This window comes from Oncorhynchus gorbuscha, linkage group LG06 (assembly GCF_021184085.1).
Source record: "Oncorhynchus gorbuscha isolate QuinsamMale2020 ecotype Even-year linkage group LG06, OgorEven_v1.0, whole genome shotgun sequence".
Taxonomy (NCBI): Eukaryota; Metazoa; Chordata; class Actinopteri; order Salmoniformes; family Salmonidae; genus Oncorhynchus; species Oncorhynchus gorbuscha.
Window position 1 is genome coordinate 41,695,481 of NC_060178.1, and position 12,924 is coordinate 41,708,404.

Genomic DNA, 12,924 nt, shown 5'->3' on the forward strand with positions numbered 1-12,924 from the left:
TGCACAGGATCGGTACATCCGAACATCACACCGGTAGATACAGGATGGCAGCAAAAACTGCCCGAGTTACGCCAGGAACGCACAATCCCTCCATCAGTGCTGACTGTCCGCAATAGGCCGAGAGAGGCTGAACTGAGGGCTTGTAGCCCTGTTGTAAGGCAGGTCCTCACCAGACATCACTGGGCACAAACCCACCGTCGCTGGACCTGACAGGACTGGCAAAAAGTGCTCTTCACTGAAGAGTTGCAGTTTTGTCTCACCAGGGGTGATGGTAGGATTCACGTTTATCGTCGAAGGAATGAGCGTTACACTGAGGCCTATACTCTGGAGCGGGATCGATTTGGAGGTGGAGGGTCCGTCATGGTCTGGGGCGGTGTGTCACAGCATCATCGGACTGAACTTGTTGTCATTGCAGGCAATCTCAATGATGTGCATTACAGGGAAGACATCCTCCTCCCTTATGTGATACCCTTCCCTGCAGGCTCATCCTGACATTCAGCATGACAATGCCACCAGCCACACTGCTCGTTCTGTATGTGATTTCCTGCAAGACAGGAATGTCAGTGTTCTGCCATGGCCAGCAAAGAGCCCGGATCTCAATCCCATTGAGCACATCTGGGAACTTGCAGATGCCTTGGTGGAGGAGTGGGGTAACATCTCACAGCAAGAACGGGCAAATCTGTTGCAGTCCATGAGGAGATGCACTGCAGTACTTAATGCAGCTGGTGGCCACACTAGATACTGACTGTTACTTTTGATTTTGACCCCCCCCCAGGGACACATTATTCCATTTATGTTAGACACATGTCTGTGGAACTTGTTCAGTTTATGTCTCAGTTGTTGAATCTTATGTTCCTACAAATATTTTCACATGTTAAGTTTGCTGAAAATAAACGGCGTTGACAGTGAGAGGACGTTTCTGTTTTTTTGCTGAGTTATAATAATAATAATAATAATATATGCCATTTAGCAGACGCTTTTATCCAAAGCGACTTACAGTCATGTGTGCATACATTCTACGTATGGGTGGTCCCGGGAATCGAACCCACTACCCTGGCGTTACAAGCGCCATGCTCTACCAACTGAGCTACAGAAGGACCATTCATATACACTACCGTTCTGACTAACTTCTGAGTGAAGTTTCCTTGTTTTTGAAAGAAAAGCAATTTTTTTTGTCCATTAAAATATCATCAAATTGATCAGAAATACAGTGCAGACATTGTTAATGGGTGCTCCTCAACACTGGGACTCCACAAGGGTGCGTTCTCAGCACTATCCTGTATTCCCTGTTCACCCATGACAGCATGGCCATGCACGCCTCCAACTCAATCATCAAGTTTGCAGACGACACTACAGTAGTAGGCTTGATTACCAACAACGACGAGACGGCCTACAGGAAGGAGGTGAGGGCCCTCGGAGTGTCATGTCAGGAAAATAACCTGACACTCAATGTCAACAAAACAAAGGAAATGATCGTGGACTTCAGGAAACAGCAGAGGGAGCAGCCCCCTATCCACGTTGATGGGACAGTAGTGGAGAAGGTGGAAAGTTTTAAGTTCCTCGGCGTACACATCACGGACAAACTGAAATGGTCCACCCGCACAGACAGCGTGGTGAAGAAGGCACAATAGCGCCTCTTCAACCTCAGGAGAAATTCGGCTTGTCACCAAAAATACTCACAAACTTTTACAGATGCACAATCGAAAGCATCCTGTCGGGCTGTATCACCGTCTGGTACGATAACTGCTCCGCCCACAACCGTAAGGCTCTCCAGAGGGTAGTGAGGTCTGCACAACGCATCACCGGGGGCAAACTACCTGCTCTCCAGGACAACTACACCACCCAATGTCACTCTAGCCACTTTAATAAGTAAAAATTGGATGTAATAAATGTATCACTAGTCACTATGCCACTTTATATAATGTTTACATACCCTACACTACTCATCTCATATGTATCTACTGTACTCTATACCATCTTGCCTATGCCATTCCGCCATTGCTCATCCATATATATTTTTATGTACATATTCTTATTCAGTCCTTTACACTTGTGTGTATAAGGTAGTTGTTGTGAAATTGTTAGATTACTTGTTAGATATTACTGCACGGTCAGAACTAGAAGCACAAGCATTTCTCTACACTCGCATTAACATCTGCTAACCATGTGTATGTGACAAATAAAATTAGATTGGATTTGAAATGACTATTGTAGCTGGAAACAGCATATTTTTTATGGAATGTCTACATAGGCTTACAGAGACCCATTATCAGAAACCATCACTCCTGTGTTCCAATGGCATGTTGTGTTAGCTAATCTAAGTTTAGTATTTTACAAGGCTAATTGATCATTAGAAAGCCCTTTTGCATTTATGTTAGCACAGCTGAAAACTGTTGTTCTGATTAAAGAAGCAATAAAACTGGCCTTCTTTATACTAGTTGAGTATCTGGAGCATCAGCATTTGTGGGTTCGATTACAGGCCCAAAATGTCCAGAAACAAAGTCCTTTCTTCTGAAACTCGTCAGTCTCTTCTTGTTCTGGGAAATGATGGCTATTCCATGCGAGATATTCAAAAGAAACTGAAGATCTCTTACAACGCTGTACACTACTCCCTTCACAGAACAGCGCAAACTGGCTCTAACCAGAATAAAAAGAGGAGTTGGAGGCCCCGGTGCACAACTGAGCAAGAGGACAAGTACATTAGAGTGTATAGCCTGAGAAACAGATGCCTCCATGTCCTCAACTGGCAGCTTCATTAAATAGTACCCGCAAAACAGTTCCTCTGTCCAGTTTCCGTGTTCTTTTGCCCATCTTAATCTTTTATTTTTATTGGCCAGTCTGAAATATTGCTTTATCTTTGCAACTCTGCCTAGAAGACCAGCATCCCGGAGTCAACTCTTCACTGTTGACATTGTGTTTTGCAGGTACTATTTAATGAAGCTGCCACTCAAACTAGACACTAGACACATTTTTTTTCTTCACATTTTCAAATAGTCCACTTATATTTTACATTTTTCCAAAACTACATTTTGGTGAGGTTTTTTTCGCTGCCAAAAATTACATTTAACCATCTAGTGTTCAGCAACATAACAACACAATGTCAAATACAGGTAGCCTTGTCAAATAATTAACATCCATTCACATGAACCGTTACTCTCTCGCGGGAATTCCACTAGCGGTCCATATGTAGCCAAACATAGCTGCTGCTCATGTTGGTATCTTTACTGATGGCGCAAAAGCCATGACAGGGAGACTGGTCTATCTTGGGGATGTTTTTTCTTGCCTGAATGATCTGAATCTAGGATTACAGGGACTCTCTGCAACTATATTCAATGTGCGGGACAAAGTTGAGGCTACGATTAAGAAGTTGGAGCTCTTCTCTGTCTGCATGAACAAGGACAACACCACAGGTATTTCTATTATTGTATGATTGTTTGATTGGGATTATTGTACGATTCCCCACAGTCAAAACCACAAGGGTCTCCATACTCCTTGCACTCGCTACTGAAGGCTCAGGCTTGGGCTGTTATTATAGCCCAGGGTTGGGGGCCAATTCCATTTCCATTTCAAATCAAAATAAGGATTTTCTTTTCCTCATACATGAGTTAGAATTTCCTTTCTTGAATTGATTTAATAGAAATGTCAGTGACCCAATAATTCTGTGAGGAAAGTATAACAAGATAGAGTAACAAACTCATTCAGCAGGCAGACTATACAGAAGTACAGTAGGGTGGGCACGGAACAACCCTGTGTGTTTTATCTCTGTCTATTTTTAGAGACGGGTACACGCCTCAAAATTACCCGAACCACAGAAAATAGGAACAAATGCCAAGTTTATATGTGAAATGCTACCTCTGTTTAACTCTCTGTGGTTTATTAAACACACAGACACTATGTCATTATTGTGTAGAGACAGTACAAGACTAGTTTAATTGATTATCATTTGGTTTTCACCACATCAACAACAGCCCAAAATCTCAAGCCTGTGGCCCTCAGTCAGTGGATTGGATTTTGTCCTCTGTTTTATCGTTTTACAACAGACTCCCCTGGTACAAATCCCCTATAATATGTTAGTCAGCTAATTAAAGAATGAAACACTGTATTCCTGTGGGAGAAAAGCATGCAAACCAAACACTGTTTTCACTAATTACATTTGTGGCTCGTTAGCGAGTCCAGCTAATATTTGTTATGTCAGATTAGGGCTGGTTGGGGTTAATCCAGGATCACTAGACTACATAACGCTTTTTCATGTTCTTTCCATTCTAACGCATTCCTCTGCCTCGGTCATTACAACATGCGTGTAGAAGGCCTATTGTACAGTCCCTAGCTAGTAAACACATAACATGGTTACTCTTAAGACCCAGTGAACTTTAAATTGGGTTTGGGTTATTATCAAATCAAATTTTACACAAGGTGTAGATCTAAAAATAAAACATAATTAAAGAGCAGCAGTAACATAACAGTAGCGAGGCTATATACAGGGGGTACTATGTAATATGTATATATATATATATATATATATATATATATATATATATATATATATATATATATATATATATGTAGGTAGAGTTAAATTGACCATGCATAGATAATAAACAGAGTTTAGCAGCAGTGTAAAAGAGGGGTTGGGGGGGAGTAGTCTGGGCAGCCTTTTAATTAGCTGTTCAGGAGTCTTATGGCTTGGGATTAGAAGCTGTTAAGAAGCCTTTTGGACCTAGACTTGGTGCTCCGGTACCGCTTGACGTGTGGTAGCAGAGAGAACAGTCTATGAATAGGGTGGCTGGAGTATTCGACAATTTTTAGGGCTTTCCTCTGACACCGCCTGGTATAGGGGTCCTGGGTGGCAGGAAGCTTGGACCCAGTGATGTACTGGGCCGTACGCACTAATCTCTGTACTGCCTTGCCATACCAGGCAATGATGCAACCTTCTGGATGCTCTCGATGGTGCAGCTGTAGAACTGCTACGGATCTGGGGACCCATGCCAAATCTTTTGAGGGGGAAAAGGCTTTGTCGAGCCCTCTTCACGACTCTCTTGGTGTGTTGGGACCATGATAGTTTGTTGGTGATGTGGACTCAAAGGAACTTGAAGCTCTCAACCTGCTCCACTACAGCCCTGTCGATGAGAATGGGGGCGTGCTCATTCGTCCTTTTCCTGTAGTCCACAATCATCCCCTTTGTCTTGATCACGTTGAGGGATAGGTTGTTGTTCTGGCACCACCCGGCTAGGTCTATGACTTTCTCCCTATAGGCTGTCTCGGCGTTGTCTGTGATCAGGCCTTCCACTGTTGTGTTGTCTGCAAACTTAATGATGGTGTTGGAGTCGTGCCTGGCCATGCAGTCATTGGTGAACAGGGAGTACAGGAGGGGACTAAGCACGCACCCCTGAGGGGCCACTGTGTTGAGGATCAGCGTGGCCAATATGTTGTTACCTACCCTTACCACCTGGGGACGGCCCGTCAGGAAGTCCAGGGTCCAGTTGCGGAGGGAGGTGTTTAGTTCCAGGGTCCTTAGCTTAGTGGTGAGCTTTTTTTAAATTTTATTTTTTACCTTTATTCAACCAGGCAAGTCAGTTAAGAACATATTCTTATTTTCAATGACGGCATAGGAACAGCGGGTTAACTGCTTTTTCAGGGGCAGAACGACAGATTAGTACCATGTCAACTCGGGGGTTTGAAAGAGAGAGGGGGCGAGTAAGAAATACAGACACATACACATAGTGATAGAGAGTATGTGTGTCTATTTTCCACACTGTATCACAATTCTAGTGATTTTTATTTGAGCCATTTTAGAACAAGGCTGTAACGTAACAAAATGTGGTAAAGGGGTCTGAATACTTTCCATATGCATTGTACATTCTTTGTGATGGTCAGTTGACTTGTTGGTTAACGTTGCCAGGTTGTTTGCTGCCCCTGCCATAGGAGAGTAGGCTCATAAGGAAGGGTGGATGTTGAGTGCAGCGTAATCCAGAACATTTTTGTGCAAATTTTTCACAAAACATGGAGAGACTCTTTTGTCTCTGAAGTAGCAGGTTTGAATGCAGTCCGGGGCCCAGCTACCCAGCACAACTACCTCTGCCTCTCAGATTGGGGTGGGTGTGGAAAATAGACACACATACTCTCTATCACTATGTGTATGTGTCTGTCTTTCTTACTCGCCCCCTCTCTTTCTGTCCCTCCCCCCTCTCTTCCCCCCCCCTCTCTCTCTCGCTCTCTCTCTCTCTCTCATCACCCCTCCCCTCCCAGTTCCTGAGGGATTTGTCACCGTTTTTCTGGCTGAATCACTTGCATGCCCAGAGGGATTGGTTAGGGCTCAAGACACTCACCTCTCACTCTTCCAGTGGTAACCCCTCCACTCAGCCCCTCGCCGTAAAACGGAACTGGTTGCGTGATCAGCCTCAGTGTGACTGGCAGGAGGTGGAGAGTTCAGCTAAAACCCTACACACTAGGTAAACCATTCAGTTTCATTCCTTTATTACAGCTGTGAACAGACCCCAGACCCCAGACCTTCATATCTCTCTCTCTCTCCATTGTCACTCTCCATTCCTCTCTCTCTGGTGATACCGCTCCACTCCTCTCTGGTGCTCCACACCTCTACTTCTCTCTCTCCATTCCTCCTCATCCTGGGTGGTAGGGCAGATGTGCTCCATGGGTTTTGCGCGGTCCCTGGGCTTTGCCCTTCTGCCCCTGGCTGTGTGCTGTATCATGGCCAACATCCTGCTGTTCTTCCCCGGAGGAGAGATCCAATATGTCCAACAGGAGCGACTGTCCAGGCTGATCTGGTTCATGATGGGAATCGGAGGGGGAGGTGTGTTGGTGAGTGTTACTCTATTGTTACTACACAGGCTACAGTAGTATTATTGAGTTGACTGTTTATGGGTCAGATTTACAGGCTGTTCAGGGAATGAATGGTAGATTCAAATATAAATATAAAAATAACTTTCACGGTCAAAACAGTTGGTCTTCTAACAGTTAGTCTTGTGTATATACAGTGGGGCAAAAAAGTATTTAGTCAGCCACCAATTGTGCAAGTTCTACCACTTAAAAAGATGAGAGAGGCCTGTAATTTTCATCATAGGCACACTTCAGCTATGACAGACAAAATTAGGATTTTTTAATGAATTTATTTGCAAATTATGGTGGAAAATAAGTATTTGGTCAATAACAAAAGTTTATCTCAATACTTTGTTATATACCCTTTGTTGGTAATGACAGAGTTCAAACGTTTTCTGTAAGTCTTCACAAGGTTTTCACACACTGTTGCTGGTATTTTGGCCCATTCCTCCATGCAGATCTCCTCTAGAGCAGTGATGTTTTGGGGCTGACAACACAGACTTTCAACTCCCTCCAAAGATTTTCTATTGGGTTGAGATCTGGAGACTGGCTAGGCCACTCCAGGACCTTGAAATGCTTCTTACGAAGCCACTCCTTCGTTGCCCGGGCGGTGTGTTTGGGATCATTGTCATGCTGAAAGACCCAGCCACGTTTAATCTTCAATGCCCTTGCTGATGGAAGGAGGTTTTCACTCAAAATCTCACGATACATGGCCCCATTCATTCTTTCCTTTACACGGATCAGTCGTCCTGGTCCCTTTGCAGAAAAACAGCCCCAAAGCATGATGTTTCCACCCCCATGCTTCACAGTAGGTATGGTGTTCTTTGGATGCAACTCAGCATTCTTTGTCCTCCAAACACGACGAGTTGAGTTTTACCAAGAAGTTCTATTTTGGTTTCATCTGACCATATGACATTCTCCCAATCTTCTTCTGGATCATCTAAATGCTCTCTAGCAAACTTCAGACGGGCCTGGACATGTACTGGCTTAAGCAGGGGGACCCGTCTGGCACTGCAGGATTTGAGTCCCTGGCGGCGTAGTGTGTTACTGATGGTAGGCTTTGTTACTTTGGTCCCAGCTCTCTGCAAGTCATTCACTAGGTCCCCCCGTGTGGTTCTAGGATTTTTGCTCACCGTTCTTGTGATAATTTTGACCCCACGGCGTGAGATCTTGCGTGGTGCCCCAGATCGAGGGATATTATCAGTGGTCTTGTATGTCTTCCATTTCCTAATAATTGCTCCCACAGTTGATTTCTTCAAACCAAGCTGCTTACCTATTGCAGATTCAGTCTTCCCAGCCTGGTGCAGGTCTACAATTTTGTTTCTGGTTTCTTTTGACAGCTCTTTGGTCTTGGCCATAGTGGAGTTTGGAGTGTGACTGTTTGAGGTTGTGGACAGGTGTCTTTTATACTGATAACAAGTTCAAACAGGTGCCATTAATACAGGTAACGAGTAGAGGACAGAGGAACCTCCTAAAGAAGAAGTTACAGGTCTGTGAGAGCTAGAAATCTTGCTTGTTTGTAGGTGACCAAATACTTATTTTCCACCATAATCTGCAAATTCATTAAAAATCCTACAATGTGATTTTCTGGATGTATTTTCTCATTTTGTCTGTCATAGTTGACTTGTGCCTATGATGAAAATTACAGGCCTCTCTCATATTTTTAAGTGGGAGAACCTGCACAATTGGTGGCTGACTAAATACTTTTTTGCCCCACTGTATATTATTTTGGTCTTGTATTTCCTTTCTGATAATATCAGGTGGTAATCTGACACAATGAATTTATCTTGTGCTGATGTAAGAGGGCAGTTTGAGTGTGTGGCTAATCTGTATCCTGTATGTGTGTGTTTACCTTTCTGACAATGGGGACTTGCCTCATGGCTGTTTTCCTTACTGTGGAGATACTACAGGAGACAAAGGAAAACGGTTGTCAGCTCTTCCTCCGACAAGCTACCCCAGGAGTTGTGTTTTCTTATTTGGAGGATTTGTCCAGAAACCCAGTCTAGGAATTAGCCACCATTTTATAAAACTGCTCTATAGACCATATGTTTGTGATTAGGGATGGCTGTATAGTACAGTGCTACAACCACAGAGCTCTTGATTGATTGAATTTATTAGATAATTAGATGTTGCAGGCTGCTCCAGCCGGAGACAACATCGCATACACAAAACAATGATTGAAGATAAAAACACGATAAAGCCTGTAGGCTTATTTACATTATGGTCCACATTTCGTAGTGAGATACTGGGCAAGACCGACTCTTTAGATGCACTCAATGTAATTCAAATCAACACATAGCCGTCTTGAGGATATTGTTTTATATAGAGGGTATACAATGAAATATCATACTGTGACAGACCCTGAGGTCTCCCGAATTGTGTGTCTCTGTAGATGTTTTTGCCTGCTGGAGTGTTCATCAGCCTGGGGAAGTGTACAGGCTGCTGTTGGAATGAAAGCTTCATGGTGAGGACTGATGCTTTGGTTACTTCTTGTGATTTCAGCCAGTGATTCTATTACTGTGCAAAAAGCAAAGGTGACAGGTCAGCCTTGATGTGTTCTTCAGCTCAGGTTTTTTTTTTTTTTTTGTAAACCGTCAAAGTAGGTTAGTGGATGTTATTTGGTTTGTTACACAAGGCTTTGATCCTATTAATAAAAGTACAGATGGTACAAAGGACTATTCTAACACTGTGAGGGACTATGCTAAGCTAATGCTATTAGGCTCATGAAAGGTAAGCTATGCCTCGCTAATCATACAAAGGGGCCATTGTAACACTATTAGGGGGTACACTATGTGAAGGATATGTGAAGGAGGCTTCACCATCAGGGAGTACAAAGCGTCTGGGCCAGGGAGAGGAGCTGAACCTTATCTGTGTATAAACTGGTTTGTAACAGTGATAAGCCAACATTTCTCATCACACAACCACACACTACTCCCAAGGGGATTGTTATGCAGTTGATCTGGGATTAACAGGTAGGCTTGAACCGTGTGTGTGTGTGTGTGTGTGTGTGTGTGTGTGTGTGTGTGTGTGTGTGTGTGTGTGTGTGTGTGTGTGTGTGTGTGTGTGTGTGTGTGTGTGTGTGTGTGTGTGTGTGTGTGTGTATATTTATATACTAATGTACAGTTTGTGTATTATGTAGATGTGTGGGTCAGTAATGGCAGCTCTAGTGGGTCTGGCCGGCTCGGGATACTGTTTCATCATCTCAGCCATGGCCATGTTGGAGGGACCTCAGTGCTTCACTGCTCTGGGATGGTCTTATCCCTTTGCCAATGAGGGAGGAAGGTTAGTTTTACCCTCTTCACACATGAAATGTGAATTATTCTGGAAATATTCTAGCTATGTAGGTTTCTTTTAGGTGCCAAAATGCATTGGAAACAAATCCTCTGTGAGTGTGTGTGTCTGTGTTGTTCTGTTTTTGATTTGGAGTTCATTTTCTGTTGTGTGTCCACTTCCTATTGTGTGTGTGTGTTATGAAATGACATCCTGTCGAGTGAGTCGCGGCTTCTTAACTCTAATTAATATCAAACTGCAATACAGACTGTAATATACACAACTTTAATTTCTGTGTCTGTCCCCAGGTACCTAATGGAGAAGGACACGTGGTCTAAGTGCCTGCAGCCTGTCAGCATTGTAGAGTGGAACGTGACCCTGATGTCCATCCTGCTGGGCCTCAGTGGGCTGGAGTTCATCATATGTGTCCTGCAGGTCATCAATGGGCTGGTGACAGCTGTCTGCAGACCCTGCTGCTACAAGCAGGACTACACCCTCAATGCCTAAACACACACATAGATGAGACACACACACACACACAGACACCTGCACACACACACAAAATCTGACACACACACATGTAAATTATACATACACACGCATGCATATAACATAAGATTGATGTGCATACACATGATATGACACATGCACACACATACGATACACGCCAGGAGTGTGTACAATGCCATGTGTTTAATATTGCTTTCCAAACACTCCTGGGGGTGCATCTTAATAGTCCCACTTCCTCTCCTTGTATCCTACATAGTCCCTGGGCCAGTTTCTAATCAGAAAGTGTGATTAATAAGCGAATGTTGTCTTATCCATGTATGAGGGAGAGATACCTGTCTGAATGTTCAGTTAATTTATAGTATTAATTTCAAAGCACTGTATTAGAAATACACTGAATGAATATGTGTATAATACAGACCAGAACTGTAGTATTTTTTTATGTTTGATGTCTTGAAGTCTACATTTTACTAAAGCACAAAAGTATATATTTTTTTGTATGAAAGTTTTGTCTTTTGTATTACTGTTTTCATTTTCTGAAAATTGTTGTCACGCAGATGCTAAATTGTTAAGGCCATTTTATATATTTAGTGCATTTGTCATATATTTTAGTGTTTGTGCCGCCTTAAATAAATACGTATTTTCCATTTGAATTGTTCTGATTATAATTTTTTGTAAACATGATACATTTGTCAACGCTGTATACTTTGATACTTATTTGAGTAAGGATAGACGGGTTGGTTGGTGAGCAACAAAACTGACACGTGCGCAACTACGGGGCAAAACAAACAGGGTTGACTTAGATTGTTGAAAACATGCCAATTATATTATGTCTCTAATGTTTATTGAAAATCTAAATATACTGAACAAAAATAAAAACGCAACATGTAAAGTGTTGGTCCCAAGTTTCATGAGCTGAAATAAAAGATCCCAGAAATGTTCCATATGCACAAAAAGCTTATTTATCTCAGATTTTGTGCACAAATTTGTTTTCATCCATGTTAATCAGCATTTCTCCTTTCCCAAGACAATCCATCCACCGGACATGTGTGGCACATCAAGAAGATAATTAAACAGCCTGATCATTACACAGGTGCACCTTGTGCTTGGGACAATAAAATGCCACTTTAAATTGTGCAGTTTTGTTACACAACACAATGCCAGAGATGTCTCAGTGTTTTAGGGAGCGTGCAATTGGCATGCTGACTGCAGAAATGTCCTCCAGAGCTGTTGCCAGAGAACTGAATGTTAATTCAACATAGTTTTAGAGAATTTGACAGTAAGTCCAACTGGCCTCACAATCGCAGTCCAGGTGTAACGAGGCCAGCCCAGGACCTCCACATCCGGCTTCTTCACCTGCGGGATTGGCTAAGACCAGCCACCCAGACAGCTGATGAAACTGTGGGTTTGCACAACCAAAACAATTCTGCACAAACTGTCAGAAACGTCTCAGGGAAGCTCTTCTGCTTGCTCGTCGTCCTCTCCAGGGTCTTGACCTGACTGCAGTTCGGTGTTGTAACCAACTTCAGTGGGCAAATGCTCACCTTCGATGGCTACTGGCACGTTTGAGAATTGCTCTTCACAGATGAATCCTGGTTTCAACTGTACCGGGCAGTTGGCAAACTGCGTGTTTGGTGTTGAGTGGTTTGCTAATAATGTTTTGAACAGTGTGCCTCATGGTGACGGTTTGGTTATGGTATGGGCAGTCATAACATTGACAATGACCACAATTGTATTTTATCAATGGAAATTTGAATGCACCGAGATACCGTGGCGAGATCCTGAGGCCCATTATCATGCCATTCATCAACTGCCATCACCTCATGTTTCAGCATGATAACCGTATGTCACAAGGATCTGTACACAATTCCTGGAAGATGAAAATGTCCCAGTTCTTCCATGGCCTGCATACTCACCAGACATGTTACCCATTGAGCATGTTTAGCATGCTCTGGATCGATGTGTACGACACATGTTCCAGTTCCTGCCAATATCCAGCAACTTCGCACAGCCATTGAAGAGGAGTGGGATAACATTGGCCATTGGTGTCAGAAATAAAGCTTTCTTTGTGGATAACAAAGGGTAGAATGATGTACACGGTGGCGTGTGTGTGTGTGTGTGTATGTGTATGTGCGTGTGTGACTTTATCCCCATGTCAGAGGTCTGTGTGTGGGGGTCTCGCTTTGTGTTTGCATGAAAGGCAATGAGGTCACACTTCCCGTCTGTGATTGGCTGTGTTAACCCATCACCCCAGTATCTATAGGCTGCGTGTCTGTCCAAAAGTTTCCTGACTGACTGTGCCAAAATGGGAGC

The 12,924-nt window shown here is 43.3% G+C and overlaps 1 protein-coding gene across 3 annotated transcripts; it reads left to right on the plus strand.

Moving 5' to 3' along the window:
• Positions 1 to 3,252: 3,252 nt before the first annotated feature.
• On the plus strand, positions 3,253 to 11,264 carry LOC124037145 (transmembrane 4 L6 family member 1-like). Of its 3 annotated transcripts, none has more exons than XM_046351805.1 (6): positions 3,256 to 3,410; positions 6,247 to 6,449; positions 6,635 to 6,816; positions 9,227 to 9,298; positions 9,974 to 10,116; positions 10,413 to 11,264. In XM_046351805.1, exons 3-6 carry the CDS (start codon positions 6,640 to 6,642, stop codon positions 10,609 to 10,611), a joined length of 591 nt encoding a protein of 196 aa, XP_046207761.1. In that variant the 5' UTR covers positions 3,256 to 3,410; positions 6,247 to 6,449; positions 6,635 to 6,639; the 3' UTR covers positions 10,612 to 11,264. The 3 variants fall into 3 exon arrangements, with proteins under 3 accessions (XP_046207763.1, XP_046207761.1, XP_046207762.1); XM_046351806.1 differs by having other exon boundaries at positions 6,640 to 6,816; XM_046351807.1 differs by lacking the exon at positions 9,227 to 9,298 and having other exon boundaries at positions 3,253 to 3,410.
• Positions 11,265 to 12,924: the final 1,660 nt, after the last annotated feature.

Excerpts from the sequence above, each read along its gene's own strand:
- LOC124037145 (XM_046351805.1), top strand. The coding sequence starts at position 6,640 with ATGTGCTCCATGGGTTTTGCGCGGTCCCTGGGCTTTGCCCTTCTGCCC. Across the intron at positions 6,817-9,226 it reads TCGGAGGGGGAGGTGTGTTG|ATGTTTTTGCCTGCTGGAGT; the intron begins GTGAGTGTTACT and ends GTGTCTCTGTAG. Across the intron at positions 9,299-9,973 it reads GTTGGAATGAAAGCTTCATG|ATGTGTGGGTCAGTAATGGC; the intron begins GTGAGGACTGAT and ends TGTATTATGTAG.